This window comes from Heterodontus francisci, chromosome 11, assembly GCF_036365525.1.
Source record: "Heterodontus francisci isolate sHetFra1 chromosome 11, sHetFra1.hap1, whole genome shotgun sequence".
Taxonomy (NCBI): Eukaryota; Metazoa; Chordata; class Chondrichthyes; order Heterodontiformes; family Heterodontidae; genus Heterodontus; species Heterodontus francisci.
This window is the reverse complement of record NC_090381.1, coordinates 45,634,929-45,662,565: the sequence shown is the minus strand read 5'-3', so window position 1 is coordinate 45,662,565 and position 27,637 is coordinate 45,634,929. Positions and strand designations below refer to the sequence as shown.

At 42.8% G+C, this 27,637-nt stretch overlaps 1 protein-coding gene across 1 annotated transcript in view; it reads left to right on the top strand.

Annotated features, from left to right (window-relative positions):
* The window catches only part of clstn2a (calsyntenin 2a), a 540,968-nt gene extending 513,707 nt beyond the window's left edge, over window positions 1–27,261 (top strand). Inside the window, exons 11-19 of the mRNA XM_068041418.1 lie at window positions 788–954; window positions 1,372–1,520; window positions 3,158–3,366; window positions 10,419–10,589; window positions 11,161–11,306; window positions 11,507–11,639; window positions 20,994–21,014; window positions 24,144–24,328; window positions 27,076–27,261. Coding sequence (XP_067897519.1) covers window positions 788–954; window positions 1,372–1,520; window positions 3,158–3,366; window positions 10,419–10,589; window positions 11,161–11,306; window positions 11,507–11,639; window positions 20,994–21,014; window positions 24,144–24,328; window positions 27,076–27,261 — 1,367 coding nt within the window. The remainder of the gene's footprint in view (window positions 1–787; window positions 955–1,371; window positions 1,521–3,157; window positions 3,367–10,418; window positions 10,590–11,160; window positions 11,307–11,506; window positions 11,640–20,993; window positions 21,015–24,143; window positions 24,329–27,075) is intronic.
* Window positions 27,262–27,637: the final 376 nt, after the last annotated feature.

Genomic DNA, 27,637 nt, shown 5'->3' with positions numbered 1-27,637 from the left:
AATGGTGCTTTGGGATCTTTTAGGTACCCTTGAGAGAGTGGATAGGGTTTTTGTTTCACATCTCATCTGAATGACAGCAACTTCAAAAGTGCAGCACTCCCTTGACACTACACTGATGTGTCAGCCCAGATTATGTACTCTAGTCTCTGGAGTGTGGCTTCACCAAAGAACAGTAGACTTTTGGAACAAGTTGCTAGCTTGTGCAGTGTTGAGTTATACTCTGTTATATTTATTAAAAATATGCTTCTGCACTGCATGCAAGGCAGGGCTAATGAAGATTGCTTTAATAGACCTTGTTTGTTGACATAAAGCAGGCAGAGTATACGCTTCTACAACTTTCTTATTTGGTGTGTGTACTATTTGCATTACAGTTTCAAACATTTCATTATTTGGCAATACAGAAATAACCATCTATCACTGTTTCAATAATAATTTTTAAAAATCGTAATTCTACAGAAACCACTGGGAGCGCCCAAACTACCTTTTAGCAGGAATTGCTTTGTGTAACAGCATTTCAAGTTGATGAAGTAAGGGCTTAACAGCTTGCATTTAAGACAAGTGTATTTAGTATAAAATGTGAGGTAGTGACTAATTAGCAAGAAGTGCTTTTTTGTTGTAAACAGAGATTTGAGATTGGAAAGTTTAGGTATGTTATAAATTATCACCCTCTAATACCAATATTGTGCTGTTTGTTTTGGTAGGACAAGGACAGTAGGACATTGGCTATTATGTAAGAGGATGGAGCTTGCATTTTATAGACATTGATTTTTTTAAATTTATCTTTCAGGTGGGGAAACTGTGAAACCTCAATTTGCCCAATTTTTCCATGGTAGTCTTGCTGGTTTATCTATACGTGCAGGCAAGATTGAGAGCCGGAAAGTTATCTCTTGCTTGCAGACCTGCAAGGAGGGCTTAGATATTAATTCCCTGGAGAGTCTTGGCAAAGAAATCAAGGTGAGGGATTACAGTGGCTCATATCTCTGCTGCTGGAGGATTTTCCATGAATTTACATCACTGATCACTAAAGCTTAATGCGTGTAGAATGAATTTGATACAAATGAATGTTGAGAGCACTAAAAAATTAATATATTAATTTTATTGGCAAATAATTTGATTTTAAATTAATTTGCATTTAAAATGTATTTTTGTCTAGCCCTACCAGACTTCAAAATATGCTTACCTCCATGATTGGAGCACCATGACCAGTGTATTGTACAGTGCTAAGTAGAGTCATTCAAAATTCACATAGAATTTAAGGGTAAATCCAATGATATAGGTTATTTTGTTACACATGGGAATTTTGTTTCATGAAAGTCTTTAGCAGTTTTGATCAAGTTGAGTATCCAATTTCATTTTATTCTTTTTTTGTAGTTTCACTTCAATCCTGCCCAGTCAGTCCTGGTTATTGAAGGAGATGACATCGATACTGTAAATCGAGCAATGCAGTTGGTAGCATACATTAACTCAAGACAGTTTCCAACTCCTGGTATTCGACGCTACACAATTTCCACCAAAGTCCAGTAGGTTACCTATGAAATGTCCTGTGTTCATACTCCTGTATAGGCTCATTTTAGTCAGGGTGAACCTGAAATGGTAGTTCAGTGAAGGCTATTTAGAATAGTCATGGTTTTCCCACATAAATGTAAAATGTGTTCTTGTTTATTCTACTGCCAAAAATATATTGTGAAAATTATACATAAGTACACTTTGGTTTACTCAATGATCAATATGAATTTTCAAATTTATGTCAACTGTAGATACCTTCTCAGGTTCAATAGCATCAATCATTTTCTTAAATGTCTCAGTGCCTTACTTTTATGGGAGTTGACTCACACAGCCCTATATCTACATATACAAGGTGTACCCCAAGGATATAACAACAGCATCCCCTTATAATTTGGACCAGATACTTGTGTCTTTCTCACAAGTATTTATTCAATCACTCTGAAGGCAATTTAATGAACACTTAGTGAGATGAGACTTGATATGAATCATTAAGCAGCTTTATTTGCCATCAGTTGATGACGCAGAGCAACATTTATAATCAGATTCGCTTTGTTTCATCAATACAACTTAATGTTGTGCAATAATATAAAAATAATGAACATGCTAACCTACCTCACCTAAGTGAGTCATCTTGCTTTTTCCTACATTCCATCCTTCCCTTAGCCCTTTGTTTTCTTGACTGCTTCTAGATTTTGAAATTCTCTGTTTTAAAAGCCTGACTTCAGTGTCAGCTTCTAGTCGAGCTGACTGATTCTGCCAAGAGTAGAATCCACCAGCCTAATATGGAAATGAATCCTGCTGAATTCAAATGAATAGAGTTGTTGCAGCAGCAATGAATGTAAATGATAACAGGAATATCGATCTCTACTGTCACTGGCACACTAGTTCAGATGTCCTGTTCGAAACTTAATTCTCGCTTGCAGTTTCTGCTGTCCTGGTGAATTTAACTGCTTGAGAGCTAAGTGCTAAACAGTAGCATTTTAGCATTTATTGCACACCATGATGACATTGTCATATTTTGGGATTTTCAGACTATCAAGTATAAACTAGGTGCACAATAGGGCTTGCAGTTTATTTTCTCAAAACAAAAACTCATATCAATGGTGTCTCCACAAATCATTTGCTATTTGAATTTGTGATATATACACCCAGCATCGCTTGGTTTATTTTATGCGACAGTTGCGATCTATTGTTGCATAAAATCTTTTTTTAATACACCATGTGTCAGATAGACTACTAACTGGAAGCGAAACTATGAAAACAATAACAATAGCATGCCACTGTTTTTCCTACTAGTAACTTAGCTTTTCCTCTATAATGCGATTATTTTGTTGTAAAGGTATATGTGTCATCAGAAACAAGATCCATTAAAACAATAAACCTCTGGTACTTTTACCATTTCTTCTCCCTGGAAATGGAAAATTACAGAAACTGGTGAATAGAATGTTTCAGTTCAGCAGAATTGGAAGATTGGTTGAAATATGGGAGACCCCAGTAAAATAACTTAGAGAATTAGAAATAATTTGATCTCAGGATCCTGATCGCAGTCTCAAACAGCTGTACATAAATATAACCAACTTCCTTTGTGGAATCATGCTTTAGACCTTAAGGTAGAGATTGTTTCACTGTGATATTTTGTTTATCTCTGAAGGTGTTTCGGTGAGGACACTTGTATCAATATCTCAGATATCGATGCATATATTGTGGTCCTTCAGCCTGTTGAACCAAAGATTACAATTAATGGGTTAGACCATTTCTCCAGACCAGCATCAGAGTTTGAAAACAGCAGAGGTGTGGTACTCTTTCCAGGCCTCAGAATCATCAGCACAATCAGAAGAGGACAACACGAAGACAGCAAAGGTTGGTAAATTTCCTAACTTAGAACCAGAAATGAGTAAAACAAAGGAGTAGAGGAACACCCAACAAGGTGAGAAAAATAAAAGGAAATAAAAAAGCGGGCTGAGAAAAGGTGTCAAGTGAAAATTCATGAAACACCTGAACAGGCTTTATGAGGTGCAATTCTGATTAAACCAGCCCTCAACTTAGGAAGTTTAATCAATTTAATCAGTCTTCTGAGGTAAATGTTTCCAGTTATATTTTAAGAGATTCGTCCCTGATAATACCATGCTTTTCAGGAAGATTAAATTTATTCTATCAAGGTTAGACTCTTAATTAGTGGAAAACCGAATTTTAAATATTTAACACCATTAAGATACGTGTGCTAAATCACAATTGGAACTAGAACTCAGAGTAACTCAATGCCATAGTGCTTTCATTTACTAATGTGCTGCATCGTTAAGTAGTAGGAGCCTAGATTCTGCCCTGTGACCTTGACAGGTGAGTTCCTGATATCAGTGGGTCACCTAAGGTACATAATTTAATATATTTTGCATGGCTTCTGTTAAAAGTTTGGAAATTTTACTTTCTTGCTCACATTTTAGCCCTGATTTTGACTCGGGTGGGAATAGGATGGGTGGAACTGAGCTGGTTGGCACACCGTCTTGACCTCAGCAGTATGAGGCCTGAGAGATTTTAACTCCTGGGCCTCATCAGCGTACCCTGGCCAGTTTTCTGCCCAATACTGGTGGGAAGCAGAAGCTGGCTAGCAGATGGATGGGGAGGAGGCAGGAGGCCACAGCTGAACATCAGAGGAACGCTCCCTGGAACTCAGGTAAGTGGACTGGGGGTGTGGCAGCCCTGGGAAGAGGGGCCTAAACTTTTCTTGTGGGGCATGATGAAGCACTCCTGCTCCTCTTGGCCCCACAAGGACAGTCAAAACAAAAGGTCAAAAGAGCCTTCGGGCGTCTTCTTCCTGCTAGGTGGACATAGAGGGAAAACTACAACCGCTTCCCTTGCTGAGGCCCACAGTTAATGTAGAAGTCAGGACCTGACGATATCATCCGAGGCTGATCTGCTTATTGAAAAAAGACCCTGCAGATTCCCCCTGGATGTCCTTCACTTACCTGTTCAGATGAACAGATTAAAATTAAGCCTAAGGGATTGGCATGGGGTGTCAATGGATGAGAGCAACAAATGTTTTTAACTGTCCACTCACTCGGTTTTTGGATAGCGGGCAGGGTTAAAATCACTCCTCGTTTGTGATTTTCTGTGTCCCATCATTTGGTGCTAAACAAAAAAGAAGTCGGTTACTGTGCAGTCAATGTTATTCTGGGCTCCAGTTTGACCTACCCCATTGGAAGCAATAGATTCCTTTGCAGTGTCCCATCAACCCATTTCAATATAATTTAAGAAGAATCAACTATCTTGTGATATATGAGCATATTTCTATTTTTGCATTTGGAATATTTTGCATACAGGAACTAGAATTTGGCAAACTGTGGTCCAAATAGTATCTTGAGACGTCAGTCCATATTTTGGATTAATGCCTGTTGCTGCAGTGAGAGCTTGTATCCAACAGAAGTTGAATTGGATTTCAAAATCCCTTTTCATTTGTGATGCTTATATCCCCCTTTTATTTTCTCCCACTTTTCACACCTCCTAGCATTTTCCTCCAACATTCTTTTAATTGCAAAAACAACATGTCAGGCCTAGTTTCAAAGAATAGGCACCAACAATGAAAAGACTAAAAGAGAAGTTAAAGTAGATCAGCAATTAGTGATTAGATGAGACCAATTTCAGGTTGAAGTATAGGATGAAGGAAGGACTGAGGGAAGTAAACACCTCCTCATAGTCAAGGTGCTGGGGGAAAACATGAGCTTGAGTCCTAATTTCAATATCATGAGATTGTTGGGAGCAGGAAATCTATGTAAGACAGTAGCTGGAATGTAGAATGACCAAAGGATGAAAGTTCAGATTTGCTGTCCTGGCTGATCACAGTAGGATCAATAAAGTAAAGAGAGACAAGAAAGGTTGCAGAAGGGTGAAAGTGAGATTATGTATTTCCTGTCACCTGTCTAAGATTGTGTGACAGATGTTTTCTCAGATATGGGACCAATATTCTGTACTTGAACAGACTTGTGTAGTGAGTTATTGCGTGTACAAAGAAGTATTTGGTAAGATTTTAATTACCCATAGAAGGGCATATAGAAAACTGAGTAGTGATCAAGCCATTACAGTGTGAGGTGACTGGAGGTTTTATGCACTCAACGGGCTGGATTTCGTGAGCCCATTGCAGGTCCTGGTAGTGGACCCAGAAGTGGGCACCATCCCCGCTTGTTATGTATGCGGCCAGCCCACCGTGATCACGCAACAGGTGGCCAATTGTAATAATGGTGGCACGGGACCCGGCCAATTATGCAACGAGGTGGGATTCGAGACGTTGAATATGGCCTCACATGACTCCAGAGCAGGTGCTGGTGCCATATTTAAAGGTCTGCCAACCTGCATTCACTCCTGCCTGGTTTAAAAGAGTGCCTTTCTGAGTGCCCTCTGCTGCCCCAGGACCCCTTCTGCAACCTCTGCTGCCCCAGGACCCCTTCTGCTGCCTTTGTTGCCTGACAGGCAAGCAGCTGGCATGAGCCTGCAGTGACCATGGCTGCAGGAAGACACCAGGTGGCCAAACAGTTTAGTGATACCTCCCTTGAGATTCTCCTTCAGGCTGCAAGGGAAAGGCAAGAGGTCCGCTTCCCCATGATGGCAAGAAGGTGTCCTCCTGCCTGATTAGGCAAGCCTGGATGGAGATTGCAGAGGAGGTCAGCAGCCGTGGGGTCAACCCCCAAATATGGGTTCAGTGCCACAAGAAGGTCAACGACCTCCTTCGTTTTGCCAAGCTGACTGCTCCATACCTCACTGCTTTTCAGGGTTTGCAGGAGGCTACCCAGTAGGAAACAGGACATGGAGAAGGAGGCACCACAAAGGCGCTGGCAGAGAGGGTTAGGCATCACCTCATCCTGACAGATGTATGGCTGCATCTCGGCCACAGGCTCTTTCACAGCTCACCCTGATTGACTCCCCTGAGAGCTGATAGGAGGATGAGCTATAAAGGATTCTCCAGTAGGGGACAAAGGGCTGCCACTAGCAGAGCTGTCATGTTGATCAGACTGCGAAGTATGACTATCTCCCTCTTTCCACTTGCAGGACAAGAGGGCCCATGACAGCAGGGAGACATCACGAACTGTTGGAGGCATCCCAGACATCAGGCGTCTCTCCACGGCTGAGGAGGAGGCACTTGAACTAGCGGGGACACAGGGCGGCTGCTCGATAGCTGATGGTGAGACTGGAGTTTCTGCACAAGAGAGTGAGGATTGTCTTCCAAGAACACAAGAAATAGGCGCAGGAGTAGACCAGATGGTTCATCGAGCCTGTGCCGCCATTTAAAATGAGCATGGCTGATCTTAGGATTCAACTCCACTTTCCCCCCTGCATGCTATATCCCTTGATTCCCTGAGAGACCAAAAATATGTCTGTCCCCAGCCTTAAATATATTCAACGATGGAACATCCATAACCCTCTAAGGTAGAGAATTCTACAGATTCATGACCCTTTGAGTGAAATAATTTCTCCTCATCTCAGTCCTAGATGATTGGCCCCCTACCCATCAACATACAGTTCACTTCTGGAGACCCACATCACGCGTGATGAGGTCTGCAAATCCTAACCCACACATTGTTGTATTCTCTCATGCAAGTCGGTGTCTTCAGGGGACTCCATTGGAAGGGGAACAAAATTCCATCTCTGAGGAGGATCAGGAGTCAGAGGATGCACAGTCACACGACTCTCCTGCACCTTCCACCAGTGCAGATACTTTCACCTTGATGGGTTTAGAATTAGGATCACAAGCTGGTGAGAACACTGCACACTTGCCCGAGCAGCTGACGGAGATTGAGACAGCTGAAGCTACTGACAGTCAGGGACTGTGGGTGCCCAGGCCTATGCTGGTGACGAGCCTCTGGTGTCGATAGCTCAGGGCCTGCTGAAGTTAGAAAGAGAGGTAAAGCAACATCTGGCGGAGATGCCAGAGGCCATGTGCAGTCATGAGCCAACAGTGGAGGAGTGCTGCCATGTCTCAGGCATGTAAGCGCATGCTTCCTCCATCGAGAGGTTGACGACCCTCATGGAGATCCAGATCCCACAAATGCGTCATCGCCTTGGTCATGAGCTCAATGCAGCAGTGGCAAGACGAGAGAAGGACACGGCCCCTGGAGTCTTCTCCAACTCCTTGTCCTTCTCTGGTCAGCAGGGTGGTTCAATTTAGCCTTGAAAGGAAGGAAGAGAAGCTGAGCTCCACAGCTGGGGGCTCTCCTCAGGATGCTCTAAACGTGGACAGCAGCTCCTCAGCCCCACCACCAGTGAGCCCAGCTCCAGTAGCACGATGCCTGAGGAGAGTCCTACAACTGTGCAGGAAACCCTCAGGCAGCCGGGCCTTTGAGGTCTCAGGTAATCAGAGGATGGCTGCAGAAGTCATCACAGGCCAAGGGTCAGCATGATCAGCAGCCTGTCTCCAGCCCAGCTGCTAGCGCAGGGGTCACATCTCGTAGAAGCATTCATAAACATTTAAAGAAAACCATTTGGAGATACTTGGAGTTTCGCAGGTGTTTTGACATATGACATTTGCTTTCCCTTATAAAGTTCTTTTGTTTTTGAAATGACCTATCATTGTGGAAAATTATTATTTGATCATGCTGACTTCACCCATCTCCCTTAGTGGATGTTAATGTAGGCACAGCCCTTATTTGGTTTGTATCTCCCATGGAGCATAGCTCATGGTCCCACTGGGTGCTAAGCATGGAAGACAAATAGAATGGAGGTGACAGACTGCATGCATTGAGGTGAGTCTTTATTGATTTTATTCTAAAAGGCCATCATGGTGGCTAGAAGCAGGTATGTATGACACTGTCTCTTGTCTCCCTGGCCCATCACTCAATGTGCCTGGCCACCGGTGCTCTAGCGCTGCTTGCTCATTAGCTTCCACCACATCCTCCTCGTCAGAGGAGGAATGGCAGTCAATCATATCCTCATCATGCAAGGCCTCCCCAGTCTGCAGTGCTAGAATGTGCAGAGAACAGCAGACCATCACGGTACACGAGACCCTCACAGGGGCATACTGCAGGGTGCCACTGGATCAATCGGGTCAGTGGCATCTCATCCTCAGTAGCCCAATGGCCTACTCATTGGTCGCTAGGGTGGAGCTGTGGCAAGTGTTGTACCTCTCCTCTGCTGCAGTGTGAGGGTACCTCATAGGCGTCAGTAGCCATGTCTTCAATGGGTACTCCTTGTCCCTGAAAATCCATCCCTGAAGGCGAGCGGAGAGCCTGAAGAGCTGTGGTACCTAGGACTGCCAAAGTATGTAAGCGTTGTGACTGCTTCCGGGGAAATGGGCACACACCTGCAGGAAATGCTTTCAGTGGTTGCAGACCACAGAATTGTTACAGTGCAGAAGGAGGCCATTCAGCCCATCGTGTCTGCACCAGCTCTCCAAAAGAGCAATTCAGCTAGTGCCATTTCCCCACCTTCTCCTCATAACCCTGCACATTCTTCCTTTTCATATAACAATCTAATTCCCTTTTGAATGCTTCAATTGAACCTGCCTCTACCACATTCTCAGACAGCGCATTCCAGACCTTAACTACTCACTGCGTAAAAAAGTTCTTCCTCGTGTCACTTTTGCTTCTCTGACTCATTATTTTAAATCTGTGCCCCCTCGTTCTTGATCCCTTCACTAGTGGGAACAGTTTCTCCCTATCTACTCTGTCCAGATCCCTCATGATTTTGAATACCTCTATTAAAACATCTCTCAGCCTTCCCTTTTCCAAGGAAAACAATCCTAACTTCTCCACTATATCCTTATAACTGAAGTTCTTCATCCGTGAAACCATTCTCGTGAATCTTTTCTGTACTCTCTCCAATGCCCTCAAATCTTTCCTAAGGTGTGATGCTATACTCCAGCTGAGGCCGAACTAGCGTCTTCTATAAAAAGTTCAACATAACCTCCTTGTTTTTGTACTCTATGCCCCAATTAATAAAGCCCAGGATACTGTATGCTTGATGATCCACTCTCTCAACCTGCCCTGCCACCTTCAGTGACTTTTGCACAAATACACTCAGGTCCCTCTGCTCCTGCACCCACTTTAGAATTGAACATTAATGGAATGGAAGCTTTTCCTGTTGATGAGGGTGGCTGGCTAGTCCATGGGAGCCTTGATGGCCACATGCGTACAATCTATCACACCTTGCACCTGGGGGAATCCAGCAATGGCCCCGAATCCGATGGCCCTCTCCATCTGACTGTCAGAGTCAGTCCAATAGCGCACATAGTTGCTGGCCTGCTTGAACAGGGCATTGGTCACCTCCTTGATGCAGTGGTAGGCTGCTGCCTGGGAGACTCCACACATTTCCCCAGTGGATCCTTGGAATGATCCAGATGCGTAAAAGTTACGTGTCATGGGAATCTTCCAGGCCACGGGCATAGGGTGACCACCAAATCCCATAGGTCGCAACTTGTCCTGCAGCAAGGTGCATAGACCATGACTTTGGATTTCCCGGCGGACTTGTACAATACAATTCTCTGGCGCCCGAAGCCTCCATTCCCGCTCCAAACGGCCTCACTAAATTCAGCCCAATGTGTGCAATAGAAGGGAAGGGCCATAGCTGGTGGCTGCCTTCAATAGCTCTCTGAATGCCAATCTGGCAGGGAGATCCTATGAGCCTTTCTTCTCTCCATAAGGAAATATTTCAGCCTCATGTGAAATTTCATCTAGCCAGCCTGGATAAAAATGACAAAAGTCATTCATCCAACTTAGTACAACAAATTTGATGAGCAAGACTGGGATTTATATTCGGGACCTTATGGCTGGAAACCAGATACTTGAGTTACCACTGCATCTGCTATGAAGCTTTGCAATTTAGAGGTGGAATGATTTCTAATAAATTTCTTGTAAATAAGAGTTATATTTCTGTAGAGATTTCAAATTTGATATTAGGCTCCTTTATGTTTTGTAAAATCTTTTTTGTAGTACTTCATATTGGTGGACCAGAAGAGATGGTTCATAACCTGGATTACTGTGATATTTTGATCATTGGGGATGAACTAAATTCTGAAGAGGAGTGTCTGGAACTGGAGTCAATTGAGCTGCATGGGAAACATCTTGAATTCACAAATTCCACTGCTGGAATGTCCATTTATGGTAATTTCCTTTTCTTTCTTGCAGAGTAATAGTAATACATGCATTTGATTGTACTGCAAATTGAATTTGTGTCTTTTATCAGTCAAGTTGACTGACATTTCATAATGCATGTTGACTTGTTACGTTGATATAGTGACTGTATTGAGAATGTGCCGATAAAGATATCAAATTTTTAGTTTATCCCTTTGTAAGATCACAGTATCTGTACAAAATCAAGAAGAAAGGGCTTGCATTGAAATGTGCATCAAACTATATGAAAGATAATTGATTGCATCAAAAATATGCAACGGTTAAATAACAGCAGGTTTTGTTTCCTGTTCATAATGAAGACAAACCTAAGTTATTCCAATAACCCAGAGGGAACTGCACTAGTATTGTGTCATGCTAGAAGTGAAGTATTATTTAGTTTGAAGAATGTTGTATAAAATAGAATATGTGACACTCTTCAAACCCAAGATTATTTGTTAACAAGGATTATTTTTTAAAATGTTTGTGGACACTTGTACAAACAGTGCTTATTGACATTATCAAGGCTGTCTTCCACATGGTGGTACCTTCTTGTGCTTTTTAGGTGTGGACACCATGGCAAACTATGAACATGTTCTTCGCAAACTCCGTTACCGTAACTGGGAAACTGCATCCATTTTTGGTCGAAAGTTTAGGCTGACATGCTCAGAGCTCAATGGACGCTACACGAGCAATGAATTCAATTTAGAGGTGAGAAAAAGACAAATGGAGTATAGGCATTGAGACAGCTCACGTATTAAGGTCACAGCAAAGAGCTGTTCAATACGTGAATGCTGCATGCAATTTACTTGGTGAGCAGTAATGCACTTAGACTATCACTGGTACAGGACTGTGAAAATTGATTTAATTTGACAAGATAATTATTGACCACCTTGGTTTCGTTTGTCTAGGTGAATGTTCTGCACAACATTAATCTTATGGACCATGTTAATCATGCGATGGTTCAGCCCCAGTTCCTCCAGTCAATCCATCATTCGCTACCCGATCTACCAGGTCACAACCTTAATGCTGCCCATAACTCAGGTAATAAAACAGTTTCCTTAAACAAAGAAGCAAAAAGCAGTGAATGGCATTAAGTTTAAAGATATGGAAATATATTTAAAAGCTTATATGCCAAAAGATCAGTTGTTGTTGAATTTTGCAACACCATGAATACTCACTAGGGATAAATATCTATATTAGTTAGCCTTTTAGAATTGCATTTGACCGGTTTGAAATTCTGATCATCAGATCCACCATCTGTAAAAACAGTTGCTCGTGCAGAAATAGGCAAAAGCCTGCCTGGCATGGAAAATTGGAGATTTAAATCTACAGGGCTGAATTTTCAGGGTCCCACGAAGTCGGGAACAAAGGTGGGTGGAGGAGGGGACCCAAAAATACCAGAGCCAATTGGCGTGGCAGTTTCAGGACACCATTCCCAGTGCTGGCAATGTTAAATAGGACGGGCGGAGGGCCGGACAGGGATCTCGCTGTCCTCCCTATTGAAGCCAATTAAAGTAGTTTAAAAGATTGTTAAGAGCTTGTTGGAGGGGCAGGGTGGAATTTCGAAGGGGCATGGGTTTCAGGTGTCTGTTGCAGACCAGCTGAAGGGAGGCAGGTGCAGAGTGGGGAGCCAGTCATGGTTGCTCCAGGGAATCACCCCTGGCCCCACAAGAGGGCAAAGAGGGACTTGGCATTTGGTAACGAGATACCCTTAGCACTGCAAAGTTGGTGGGAAGAGTGGGCACTTAGCACTCAGGTATTGAACTGAATCATCACCACCCCCCCCCACCGCCACCCACGAGCATCGCGGGGGCAGAAGAGCAGGGGGCAGGGTTGCCAAGGCAAATTGGGTGGCCACCTGTCCAAAAGGAAGGCTGCAGCTGGCAATGGGGGCACAACTCTCACATATTGGGCCCAGTGGCGATGAGGGGCAATACCCTTCACAGGAAAGACAGAGCCCCAAGCAGCAGGAAGGCAGGGGAGAGGAAACAGGGGCAGGAAGACAACGGAGGCCTCAACGGAGACAGGATCTACTGCCAAAGACAGAGCTACTTGGAGATGACCGAGAAACAGTGCCGCAGGGACTACTACTCTCCAGGCAGGTGGTCACAGACACCTGTGACCTCTTCGTCGAAGACCTCACACCGTGAAGCACTGGTCGCCATGCCCTGCCAGTAGCTGTCAAAGGCACAGTGGCCTTGAACATCTTTGCTTCTGGCTCCTTCCAAGGATCAGTTGTGGACCTTAGTGACTTCTTACAAGTGGCTGCACATCACTGCATCTCACTTGTCACTGATGCCCACTTTGCCAGAGCTGGGCAGTACATTCATTTCAAGCCAGACGCGGCCTTACAGGTACCAAGGGCATTGAGTTTTGTCGTCATTACTGGATTCCCCAGGTGCAGGGCATCAACGATTGCACCCATGTGGCCATGAAGACACCCAGTGACTGGCCAGTCAGATTCATCAACAGGAAGGGCTTCCACTCTCTCAACATTCAACTGGCCTGCGACCACAACAAGAGCTTCCTCCATGTGTGCGTTCGCTTACATGGCAGCTGCCATGACTCCTTCATCCTCCACCATTCATCACTGCCTCAAATCTTCACTCCAAACACCAAAGTCTGTGGATGGATCCTAGGGGACAAAGGAAATCCCTTGAAGACATGGCCACTCGCCCCTTTACTGGAGCACCAGTCAGAAGGACAGAGGCAACACAGCCAATGCCACTTGCGCAATAGGACACCCATTGAGCAGGCCATTCAGCTTCTGAAGATGTAATTCTTGTGCCTGGACTGGTTGGGTGGCATCCTCCAATACCCTCCTGCAAAGATCTCTGTCATTGTGTGGTCTGCTTCACTCTCCATAAATGACCCTCCAGAGAGGTGTGGACCTTGAGGACGTTGAGGCCCTGGGAAGTGCAGGAGGTGAGAGAAGAGGAGGAATTGGAGGTGGAGGGAGAAGACGCTGAATAGAAATGTGCCCCTACTGCACAACGCGGTGGATGGGCACAGCTCAGGGCAAGAAGGGCTCATGAGGATGCCATAAATGTCAGGAATCTCCTGAGTCAGGAATGTTTCATCTGAGTCCCTCTGACTCAGGTTGAGGGGAGTGGCATGGAAGGAAGCTTGCAAGACCTGTGCTAATACATGCATTGAAGACACGGCCTGGAACATCTAGTCACCTACCGCCAATGGAGGAAGCACATCTGCCCAGAGGCTTTACCATGGAGGGTCCCATTACCTCTTTCTTCACCTCATCCCACTTTTCCTGTCACAGCAGCAATAAAAGGAGTCCCAGGTGTGTGGCTTAAAGTGTCATCATTTATACAATGCAAAGAGTACTCTCTGTGTCGTACATTATGCATAATTTCCACTCAGAGATAACCTGAACTGTTTAGTTTTGATCTGTCCATGTATAACAGAATGTCAGCAGAAGACAATAGACATAGACAGCATGGAGACACCCCAGTGACCCACTTAGTGCTCTGCGCAATGTGGTGGCCTCCTCCTGCCATCCTCTGGGAAGAGGACCTCCCTCCTCTCCGTCATGGCTTCCAACATTAGATCAAAGATGGCATCAACAGAATGAGGGGCAGCCCTGTGACATCTCACTTCCCTCGGGTGCCATGGAAGGTTAAGTGTTTGATTGATCTGGGTTTGATTGTCTTAGTCTGTCCATTGATCTGTGTTCACTGTGTTTGATTGCTTAAGCCTATGGGTGGAGCTTAGGAGTTAAAACTGAAACTAAAAGATAAAACTAGAATCTTCTACAGAAAATATAACCGCAAATCTTGTTATGCGAGAGGGGTTGGAAGTAGTGTCAGCAGCAGACAATGTACTGCAGCAAGTAGGTCAGTACCTCAAATCTGACTGGCCTCATGACATGGGGAATAACTGATCTTGTTTTACAGAGTACACAATGAACTTGCATTGTTTGGTGATAACTGTATTGCACATGGAACACGAGCAGTTATCCCAAAGGCTCGACAGCAACGTGTATTGCATCTTTTCCATGAAGGACATCCGGGTGTTGTTTAGATGAAACAACGATCCCGTGAGGCAGTCTTGTGGCCAGTAATAGATCACTGTATAGTGTAGTATTTGATTGATCTGGGGTTGATTGTATTCGTCTGTCCATTGATCTGTGTTTGATTGCTTAAGGTGGAGCTTAAAAGTTAAAACTGAAACTAAACGACAGAACTAGAATCTTCTACAGAAAACACAATGCTCTGAGAAGAAGTTGTACTGAGATCTTGTAAGAACTGAAATATTTTAAAGTGTGATAAATAAACCAGTTGGTGATTTAATACAAGTGTGATATCTGCATTGCTCTGAGATAAATCAGATATACATAATAAATCTAGCAACCCGGCGTAAACATAACAAAAATATGGTGACGAGGATGATTCAACAAAATTTAATGTTACCAGCTCCAGAACTTTTTCTTTCAACTCATGCTGGGAGTGATGGATTTTGGGGTTCAAGACCTACTAGCTCACTATGGGGATGGACAGCCCAGAAATAGCAGCACACCATAAGAAAGTGATACTTGTACATTGTCTAAGAGCATAAGGCCAGTGCATATTTGAGCAGCTCACAGAAGATATGTCTACATTTGATACGGCGGTAAGTGCTCTCGAAAAATACTTTGGGCCAAAGAAAAGTGTGATGATAGAATGATAGGCATTCAGTCAAAGATCCTAGGGACATGGTGAACCCATTCAACAATATATGACAGCATTGCAGCAATTGGCAGCGACATGTAAATTTGGCACACGAACCAACGAATTAATTTGTAACCAATTAATTGAAAGACTTCAATTCCACGAATTAGGGAATGTCTGCTCATTGAGGATGATGATGTAACCTTGGAAAAAGCCATAACCTTGGCAGTCCAGATCGAATCTGCAATGTTAGATTCGAAGAGGTTACACAAACATCATCTTTAGACTCAGGGTTGCAGACATAGCTTGCCCAACCAGCTTCTGTGCAAGGGTTAAGGACAAGAAGACCTCAGCAACCTCATCGAAATGTGCCCCATCATGGTCAGTTACCTTCAAAACTGTGCCCAAATTGTGGAACTGCTCATCAAGCCATAACACCATGTCCAGCTTGAGAGAAAAAGTGCAACTGATGTTTAAAGTGGAACCATTTAGCGAAGATGTGCAGGTCGTCGAAGAAAAAGACTTCATTGGTTCGACATGTTGGAGAGTCTGTTCCGCAGAGTGAGGTACAATATGTATTAACCACAACAAAAAGTAAAGCACCAGGTCACTTTAAGGAGTGCTCAGTCGAGATCGCAGGCATCTCAGTGTCACTTCTTATTGATGGTGGTGTGAAAGTGTCTATTTTGAGTGACAAACTTTACCAGCTGTATTTTTCACAATTCTCTCTCCCTCCTGCAACTCTTCAAGCCGATGATGACACTATCATTCCAGTTTCGTGGATGATCACAGCTCCAGTCTTCTTTGGCCTCCTTATCTCGAGATACAATGGGTAAGCGCCTGGAGGTGGTCAGTGGTGTGTCGAGCAGCGCCTGGAGTGGCTATAAAGGCCAATTCTAGAGTGACAGGCTCTTCCACAGGTGCTGCAGAAAAATTTGTTTGTCGGGGCTGTTACACAGTTGGCTCTCCCCTTGCGCTTTTGTCTTTTTTCCTGCCAACTGCTAAGTCTCTTTGACTCGCCACACTTTAGCCCCGCCTTTATGGTTGCCCGCCAGCTCTGGCAACTGACTCCCACGACTTGTGATCAATGTCACAGGACTTCATGTCGCATTTGCAGACGTCTTTAAAGCGGAGACATGGACGGCCGGTGGGTCTGATACCAGTGGCGAGCTCGCTGTACAATGTGTCCTTGGGGAACCTGCCATCTTCCATGCGGCTCACATGGCCAAGCCATCTCAAGCGCCGCTGACTCAGTAGTGTGTATAAGCTGGGGATGTTGGCTGCCTCGAGGACTTCTGTGTTGGAGATACGGTCCTGCCACCTGTGCCAAGTATTCTCCGGAGGCAGCGAAGATGGAATGAATTGAGACGTTGCTCTTGGCTGACATACGTTGTCCGGGCCTCGCTGCCATAGAGCAAGATACTGAGGACACAGGCTTGATACACTCGGACTTTTGTGTTCGGTGCAAGTGCGCCATTTTCCCACACTCTCTTGGCCAGTCTGGACATAGCAGTGGAAGCCTTTCCCATGCGCTTGTTGATTTCTGCATCGAGATACAGGTTACTAGTGATAGTTGAGCCTGGTAGGTGAACTCTTGAACCACTTCCAGAGCGTGGTCACCAATATTGATGGATGGAGCATTTCTGACATCCTGCCCCATGATGTTCGTTTTCTTGAGGCTGATGGTTAGGCCAAATTCATTGCAGGCGGCCGCAAACCTGTCGATGAGACTCTGCAGGCACTCTTCAGTGTGAGATGTTAAAGCAGCATCGTCAGCTAAGAGGAGTCCCCTGATGAGGACTTTCTGTACTTTGGACTTCGCTGTTAGACGGGCAAGGTTGAACAACCTGCCCCCTGATCTTGTGTGAAGGAAAATTCCTTCTTCAGAGGACTTGAACGCATGTGAGAGTAGCAGGCAGAAGAAAATCCCAAAAAGTGTAGGTGCGAGAACACAGCCCTTTTTCACGCCACTCAGGATAGGAAAGGGCTCTGATGAGGAGCCACCATGTTGAATTGTGCCTTTCATATTGTCATGGAATGAGGTGATGATACTTAGTAGCTTTGGTGGACATCCAATCTTTTCTAGTAGTCTGAAGAGACCACGTCTGCTGACGAGGTCAAAGGCTTTGGTGAGATCAATGAAAGCAATGTAGAGGGGCATCTGTTCTTCGCGGTATTTCTCCTGTATCTGACGAAGGGAGAACAGCATGTCAACGGTCGATCTCTCTGCACGAAAGCCACACTGGGCCTCAGGGTAGGCGCGCTCGGCCAGCTTCTGGAGCCTGTTTAGAGCGACTCGAGCAAAGACTTTCCCCACTATGCTGAGCAGGGAGATTCCACGGTAGTTATTGCAGTCACCGTGGTCACCTTTGTTTTTATTGAGGGTGATGATATTGGCATCGCGCATGTCCTGAGGTACTGCTCCCTCGTCCCAGCACAGGCATAGCAGTTCATGTAGTGCTGAGAGTATAGCAGGCTTGGCACTCTTGATTATTTCAGGGGTAATGCTGTCCTTCTCAGGGGCTTTTCCGCTAGCTAGAGAATCAATGGCATCACTGAGTTCTGATTTTGTTGGCTGTATGTCCAGCTCATCCATGACTGGCAGAGGCTGGGCTGCATTGAAGCAGTCTCAGTGACAACATTCTCCCTGGAGTACAGTTCTAGGTAGTGCTCAACCCAGCGGTCCATTTGTTTGCGTTGGTCAGTGATTATGTCCCCTGATTTAGTTTTGAGGGGGGCAATCTTCTTGATGGTTGGCCCAAAAGCTCTCTTAATGCATACATTCCTCTGATGTTTCCGGTGTCTGAGGCCAGCTGAATATGACTGCATAGGTGTTGCCAGTAGTCATTTGCGCAGCGCCTGGCTGTTCTTTGTGCAGTATCACACTTGTATTAAAACACCAACTGGTTTATTTACAGCACTTTAAAATATATCAGTTCTTACAAGATCTCAGTACAATGTCTTCTCAGAGCAGTGTGTTTTCTGTAGAAGATTGTCGTTCTATTAGTTCCAGTTTTAATTTTTAAGCTCCACCCATAGACTTAAGCAATCACACACAGTGAACACAGATCAATGGACAGACTAATACAGTCAAACCCAGATCAAACACTACATTTTTCTCCCTTTTGACTAAAGACATTATTTTTGAATTAAAGGTTTCTAAACAACAAACATATATACATCAAGTTATTTCTTAGTGTTCAAGTTGTCTGTTTACTCGAAGCACAGAAATAGTCTTTGAGATAGAAAGGTCTCTTAGGCCTTTGATTAGATTTACGAATTCGAGGTCATGGATCTGTTTGATCAGCTTGATGAGGCCGATGATCAATATCACTCATAGGAAAAGGAAATTAATCCTCATAATTACTATCCTCAAAATATCCTGGTCTGCTTCCTATCAAATGTCTCGCATTCCACTTGCTGTTGTCATCCAACAGATAAGCATTGGTACCGAGCAAACGTTTGATCTGCTTTGGACCGGATACTGATGAAGCAAGTTTGTGGTCACGTTTTGGCAGTTTGATTCGAACCCAATCTCCAACTGTAAATTGTGATTGCCTTGCGCCTGTACGTTTGTCAAAATTCCAGTTCGCTACAAATATGTCACCCGAGACAGCTTCACTTTCTATGTAGCTAAAGGCTGAAGCCTCATGGGGGTAAACCTATTCGATAGGCTTGGATTCAAACTTGAAGACTCCACCAGAGCAATCATTAATGGGATTGATAATGCAGATTATACACACCAGTATCCTTCCTTATTTACTGGATTTGTGGAGGTCAAAGGGTACTGTCATGCTCCTTGTGTGCTGAAGTGTCACAGGAGCTGAAACGACTAGAAGCAGACGGTATTATTGAATGAACCAACTCATCACCATGGCTATCAAATCTAGTCATTGCATGATAAAAAAATTATGAACTTAGACTATGCATTGACGTAAAGGCAGTCAACAAAGCTACCATACCAGACAAGTATCCACTTCCTACAATTCAAGAACTGTCAGCATCATTTCATGACTCCACAGTCTTCACAAAGCTTGATATGTGACAGAGTTATCTTCAGATACCTCTAGAAGAACAAAGCCAATATCTTACAGCCTTTGTTACTCATGAAGGTTTTATTCAGTACCAAAGAATGCCATATGGACTAAGTTCAGCACCGAGCACATTCCAGAAGATCACTTCTTCAGTCTTGTCGGATGTTGAGGGGACACTCAAGCTATTTGATGACGTCATTGTCCACGGAAGGCACAAAGCTGAACATGATCAATGATTATCAGTGGTGCTCACTGAACTTGCAAAATTTGATGCTCAACAAGGACAAATGCACATTTGTGGCACCCGAGATTGATTTTCTAGGTCACAGAGTGACAGCAGCTGGAGTAAAGTCTACACACTTTCTGACCGGAAGTACACCAGCCGAACTTATGATGCTACTGACCATTTTTAAGCCATCACAACCAGTTAACAAGGATGTCAGCGAAAGCAGATGAAATCGCAAAGCAACAAGGTAAAGCAAAAGCATACTTTGACAAACGTACAGGCGCAAGGCAATCACAATTTACAGTTGGAGATTGGGTTCGAATCAAACTGCCAAAACGTGACCACAAACTTGCTTCATCAGTATCCGGTCCAAAGCAGATCAAACGTTTGCTCGGTACCAATGCTTATCTGTTGGATGACAACAGCAAGTGGAATGCGAGACATTTGATAGGAAGCAGACCAGGATATTTTGAGGATAGTAATTATGAGGATTAATTTCCTTTTCCTATGAGTGATATTGATCATCGGCCTCATCAAGCTGATCAAACAGATCCATGACCTCGAATTCGTAAATCTAATCAAAGGCCTAAGAGACCTTCCTATCTCAAAGACTATTTCTGTGCTTCGAGTAAACAGACAACTTGAACACTAAGAAATAACTTGATGTATATATGTTTGTTGTTTAGAATCCTTTAATTCAAAAATAATGTCTTTCGTCAAAAGGGAGAAAAATGTAGTGTTTGATCTGGGTTTGACTGTATTAGTCTGTCCATTGATCTGTGTTCACTGTGTGTGATTGCTTAAGTCTATGGGTGGAGCTTAAAAATTAAAACTGGAACTAATAGAACGACAATCTTCTACAGAAAACACACTGCTCTGAGAAGACATTGTACTGAGATCTTGTAAGAACTGATATATTTTAAAGTGCTGTAAATAAACCAGTTGGTGTTTTAATACAAGTGTGATATCTGCATTGCTCTGAGATAAATCAGATATACATAATATATCCAGCAACCCAGCATAAGCACAACAGAAGGCTTTGGCACTATCAGCAGATTTCTCCCTCAGGACAACCAGCAGCCTCAGTGATGGCTGCCATGGGAAGTCTAAATCAGTCCTACACTTCATCTGACCCTTCTTCGTTCTCATGCCCACTGGCTCTAATTTGACAGGGAAACTGTCTCCATATCAATTAAGAGTTCACACCCTTGAAAATCTTAACTTTAAGCAGGAGGCAGCTTTCTGACCCGAAAACAAACCCGGCTCCTGTTTCCCACCTCAGTGGCAAAAATTCAGCCCATAGTATCAGAGGGACACTGGATGTGTTAACCCCAAGACCACAGCTATCCAACCTGCAGTCCTCAAAACACTTGCAGTCCCCTAGCCTTTGAAAGCAGCCCCTCCTAAGCATAAGAAACTTTTACATTTCCTTTTCACTTGTTTGTCCTGTTTTTATTTTGTGTGTGGGGAGTTTTTAAAGGATGGTTTTATAGCGCATTTGCCTAATTGGTGGATTAATCCTAACTCTGATCACACAGATCTTTCTGGATGAGCAACTTGAAATATAGTCATATGATTGAGGACATGGGATTAAGCTTCATACATGGACTTTGAGGCACTATGATCGGCATCTATGTGGCCAATAAGGACAAAAGCTGCAATATCTTTACCCTAGACTACCAGATCTATAAGTCCACTTGGCTTTTGGGAAAATATGAAGCACTCAGAGATGAATTCATATGGGAAATTCAGCAGATTTAACACTCAAATAGACTTACAGGAAAATTGCAGACATAATTACATAGATCTGTCGTAGAATTCAGCCCCTTAGTAGATATGTGGAACAGTCAAACTAATTCTAGATTGTTCTCAGAATGTGCACCAGCATTTTCTTAAAAGAACAACTACATCTAATTCTGCTGACATTTTGTTATACATGGACAGATCAAAACTAGCCAGTTCAGGTTAGCTCTGATTAGAAACTAGATTTGATTTTTTTTCCCTGGGACTAGTACTTCAGCATTTCACTAACTGCTGTTGCAGTCAGATTTGACATAATTATTGTTGCATTTTAATTGCCAGTCATCTAATCTAGTTTCTCTCTTGTCTCCCTTCATCCCCTCTCCAAGCTCATCTTGGCCATGAGACCCACCTCCTACTCCCTCAACCCTATTCCCACTAAGTTACAGACCACCCAACTCCCCTTCCTGGCTCCCATGCTAGCTAACAAGGTTACTGGTTCCCTCTCCTGACCCCCTTTCCTTCAAATCTATCATCATCACCTCTTGCCTCAAAAGAAACAACCTTGGACCCCTCGGTCCTTGAAAACTACTGCCCCATCTCCAACTTCTTAATCCTCTCCAAAGTCCTTGAATGTATTGTCACCTCCCAAATCCATGCCACCTTTCCCCCAACTCCATGTTTGAATCCATCCAGTCTGGTTCTGCTCCTGCCACAGTATTAAAATGGCTATCATCAAAGTCACAAACTACGTGCTATGTGATTGTCATCATCGTAAACTATCACTCCTCATCATTCTCAACCTGTCTGCAGCTTTTGACAAAGTTGACCACACCATCCTCCTCCAATGCCTCGCCTTTGTCATCCGGTTGGGTGGGACTGCACTTACCTGGTCCCATTCTTTATCAATCCAGTTGTGACCAGAGTATCACTTGCAACTCTTACTGCTCCCATACAATTATCTGTCAAGTCCGCCAAGGATCTATCCTTGATCACCTCCTATTTCTCATCTACACGCTGCCCTATGGCAACATCATCTGAAAACACAATCTCATGTTCCACATGTATACTAATGACACCCAGCTCTACCTTACCATTACCTCTGTTGACCCCGCCATTATTTCTGATTTGTCACACTGCTTGTCTGACATCCAGAACTGCATGAGCAGAACTTTCCTCCAACTAAATATTGGGAAAACTGAAGCCATTTTTTCTTTGGTCCCCTCCGCAATCTCTGCTCACTAGCCACAAACTCCATCCTTCAATCTGGTAACTGTCTAGAGGCTGAGCCAAAATGTTTGCAACCTTGGTGTCATATTTGACCCCAAGATGAGCTTCCGACCTTATTTCCAGTCCATCACGAAGACCGCCTACTTCTACCTCTGTAACATCGCCCAACTCTCCCCCTGCTTCAGCTTAGCTGCTGCTGAATCGTAGAATGGTTACAGCACAGAAGGAGGCCACTTGGCCCATCATGTCCGTGCCAGCTGGCTGCAAGAGCAACTTAGCTAGTCCCACTCCCCTGCCTTTTCCCCGTAGCCCTGAAATTTTTTTCTGTTCAGATAATTGTCCAATACCCTTTTGAAAAGCAAGATTGAATCTGCCTCCACCGTATTCCCTGGCAGTGCATTCCAGATCTTAATCACTTACTATATAAAAACGTTTTCATCATGTCACCTTTAGTTCTTTCGCCGTGCAGCTTAAATTGATATCCTCTTGTTCTTGACCCTTCTGCCAATTGGAATTGCTTCTCCCTATCTACTCTGTCCAGACCCCTCATGATTTTGAATACCTCTCTCAAATTTCCTCTCAACCTTCTCTTCTCTAAGGAGAATAGCCCCAGCTTCTCCAATTTCTCCATATAACTGAAGTCTCTCATCCCTGGAACCATTCTCATAAATCTTTTCTGCACCCTCTCCAATGCTTTTACATTCTTCCTAAAGTGTGATTCCCAGAATTTGACACAATACTCTAGCTGAAGACGAACCAGTGTGTTACACAGGTTCAGCATAATGTCTTTGCTTTTGTACTCTATGGCTCTATTTATAAAGCCCAGGATCCTGTATGCCTTATTAACTACTTTCTTAATCTGCCCTGCCACCTTCAATGATGTGTGCACATATACCATCAGGTCCCACTGTTCCTGCACCCCCTTTAGAATTGTATCCTTTATTTTGTTCTAGATGAGCTGAGCCAGACACCAGGAGAAAGAAGAGAATATTTTCAAAATTTGGGGCGTTAATTAAAATAGCTGGTCCTTTCCAGAATCCATCTCCCTGAAGGCTTCATGGTCAGGCAGCGACAGAGTTAAGCTTAAATTGGGATCTCTGAGGTTCAGCCTTCTTTGCAGGACTGAATTGTACTGACAGATATGGCAGAAGTGAGCAGTATCCTGCCTCATGACATGTTGTAGAAGCTGCTTTCTACCTAAGGAGGCAAAGCATGCACAGTAGATCACTTTTGAGATTTGCACCATTACAAGATTTGCAAAATACTAAATTTCAGGGAAAGTAGGGACCCTGATAGATATAAAAGGGTGGCTTGAAATTGCCAGAAATGTTGGTTGTGGAATTATCAACTGCCAACTCATTTTAAAAGTTAGTTCCATGATGCCCATTTGTGTAATTTATCGCTGACTGTGTACATTTTGATGGATTTTCGGTCAGACTAACTCTATCTCAGATTTATGAAATGCTGCATAATAAATAATGCTGTTTATATTTTAAAGCAGTGTAGCTCCTCCTTCAATTTGTAAATACAAATTAAATGCAATGTGTTAACTGGCTCCAGAGTACAGTCATGTTCTTGAAGCTTGAAATCTTAAATCCTTGTTTTCTTTCTGTTCCACAGTGTATAACTCTGAATGTTTGTTTTTTTCCAGTTATTCCCAGTGCTGCCACTATTGTCATTGTAGTGTGCATCAGTTTCCTAGTCTTCATAATTGTTCTAGGAGTCTTCAGGATTCGAGCAGCTCACCAGCGCACAAATCGGGAAAATGAAAGTGGGAAAGAAAATGAAATGGATTGGGATGACTCTGCTCTGACCATTACTGTTAACCCAATGGAAGTGAGTAATGTGAGACGTTAGATCATTTCAACATTTTGTTACTAAAGAAATATCAGAACATTGCAGCTTCAAAGACCTAGAGGAGCACTGGTCTCTGTTTAGCTAAAGTAAAATGCTAGATTGATGGAAGACTTTTCAGAAAATATCTCATAGTGTTTTGGTGATTGTTCCGGTGATATTTTAGAATTTTCCTGAGGAAACTAATAGAGAATCCAATTGTTTGGCAGGAATATAACTGAATCTAAAGTAGTGAATCCAAATAATTCTTGGAATTGCACAACATGTTAGCTTAATAGCTATAATAGAAAAAATATTGGAAGAAATTATATTAATACTACCACTATAACAAAGCAACAAATATTAATGTAGTTAACTATTTTAACTGTTATAACAATAATATTAAGTATTATGAAATCTGAGAATAAGACATTAAGTCCAAGCTATATCTATCACTTTATTGGAATACTTTTAAGTATGTAAAGTGGGTGGGTGACTGTAATTTGTTTGCAATGAAATATTTTGACTTGATTAAAGTACCTCAAGAGACATGTCGGTGTAAAGTGAAAGCCCATAGGATCAAGAGGAATTTGAATAATGCTTTGGCTGGATAATATGAATCAAAGGATAGTTACCAATGGTTATACTTTCAGTAAGGCAACTGTGACTAACTGAACCCGAGGTGATCGATCTTGGGGAATTTTACTGCCAACCATGGACATTTATGATGGCTAAGAAAAAGAGAAAACGTATTCCTTTGGCTTGCTGTCCCTCAGCTCACAGCTGTCAAATACCCCATTTTTTAAAAAGAAATTCAGCCGGTGCAGAGGCACATTCGATATCTCCTGAGGTTAATGTGATACATCATCAGGTCAACAATTCGTCACTCAGCTGAAAATAGAGGCCAGAACCCAGTAATGGGCACAGATGTGGAAAGAACAATCCGTCCCAGATTTTTAAAACAAAGACATACACAGACTCAACTGCTCTGCTAACAAACTTACAGACATTTACTCAAACTGATCTATCCTTTCCAGTTAGACGCACCTGCCTGAACTGCCTAAAAATCCATCATCGCCATTGGAGACCCATAAATAAGCACAGACATCTCAGTCATGATTACAGACCACAAAGGCACAGTGGTCACCATGTGTGTAGTGTGTGTGTATACACAACCTGTATTCACATGTAGACATGCACGCACACACACGCACCAGTTCTAATTACAAAATGCAGTCGGTTTATTTCCTATAGCTCAGTTTGAATGCCTGCAGAATACCAGAGAATTGCAACCATAATTTGCATTGGACTAACAGCCAAAGGTTAAAGAAGAAACAATTTCAACAATATATCCACATCCACTGACTAGAATTACAGCTTCTTCCAGTCAAACATTTGCTGGTAAAAATAATTGCAAAAAAATTCCAATGTACTGTAACAGCCTTCTTCATGTTTGGATAAGATTTTGGTTTCATTATTTATGATTTGCAATAGACGTGATGCCCCATCTCACCCTGCCAACAGTTACCGTCCACGCTGACCTAGTTGAGATACAGTGTCTAGCAAGGAGTAAAATTCATATGTTTGGAAGTGGGTGTAGTATAAGGGTCTGAAAGGGTTAATGTTTGAGTCATGGAGTGATGACATGATAATAGTCACATGGGCAGTAAGCTTGGAGGAGCTAGAAGCACCATTTGAAGTGCTAGCTAGAGATCATCATGGAGAATGTAACTAGGATATAATGTAAATAAAGAGTTGATGTTTTGCCAGCCAGAGACTCCGAGACCTTTGTGAAGAACCCTTTAAGTATGCTACCAACAACATACAATATTGTGACATTGATATACAACTGTGGGATAAATTGATGAAGAAAAATACAAAAAAACCTTAATAATGCATTTTTGATAACACCTGCACTCATTGAAGTCTTAAAATTATTTTGGGTAATGTATTTGATACTGTACAACATGAATAACACAAATAAATCTCAATATTAGGAAATTATTATAATCTGCTTGTTTATGTTCAGCACTTTTTATATCCCTTGTTGCGTAATTTTCTTTGTCGCTTATTTTGCAGTTGTTTGCCATGTGACGATAAGACCATTGAACATTGCAGCAAATAATGTCATACACCTGTAGCAAATAGGACCATGTATTTGTTTATGCTATGTATGATAAGGGTGAAAGGCTTGCAGCACTGAGTGGTCGGGGAGAGGTTTGTGTCTGTGGTTCAATGCATGGTAGGATCCCAAACCCAACTGGGCTCTCAGCGGGATGTGTAGAATACAAAAATAATACTAGGCATAGGGAGAGAGAGAAACCAAGGAGAAGAATGAGTGTCCCAGAACACACCCACATACCTGCTAGTAACCTATGGAAATGTTGTACTGTCAGGGGCATGGGAGAAGGTAGTTGTACTGCCTTTGCTATATATTGAATGATAGAACCTAAAGAGTAGCAGAAAATTAATATGAAATGGGAAAGGAGAGAAATTCAAATGTTTACTTTGTTTCCTTTCCACAATATTTAAATTCAAATCTAAATCTTTCTTCAGTACACATTAGGAATGATAACCCAACTACAGTAAGAAAAAGCAGATCAGCAAAGGTGCTAAACAAATGTTACATCAACTGTAAATGTTAAATTCTGTGTATGCAACATTTGCTCAAGGTCACACTGCAGGTCACCATGCTGTGAACATTTTCACAAGTCTCACTAAAATGTTCACTTTTTATGGTTATATTTCAGAACTATGAAGAACAAGAGCACAGTGAACAAGAGAGTGAGGAAGAGGAAGAAGGTGAGGAGGATGACATCACGAGTGCTGATTCAGAGGAAAGTGAGGAAGAGGAAGAAGCCGAACATGAGGAAGATCAGCAGAATGTCAACAGGAGGGAACAGCTTGAGTGGGATGATTCAACACTTCCTTATTAAGAGGCCTCTAATCGCTCAAGTCCTCAAACAAGATTTTGATGTCCATCAATGTTTGGAAAATGGTATGATCACAGTTTATTTAGATTGCTGTTGCTGGTAATGTGTAAAGAACTTTCAGGTTGTATTTTGAATTCTAAAGTGATTTGCAATGACATATCATCATCTGGGTCCAAGAGTTGACATTAAATGATAGTTATAATGCCTGTCTTTCTTTTGTTATATCTGGGTGTTCTTTTTGTGGTTACCTGAATGTTTTATCCTTGCACCAAGAACTGTTAACTTTGTGAAATCATGTACCAATATCTGTAACTTGAAATTTTCTGAAGTACTTTATTTATTTGTTTATAATAAAAAAAAACTTTCCCCATTGGGTCAT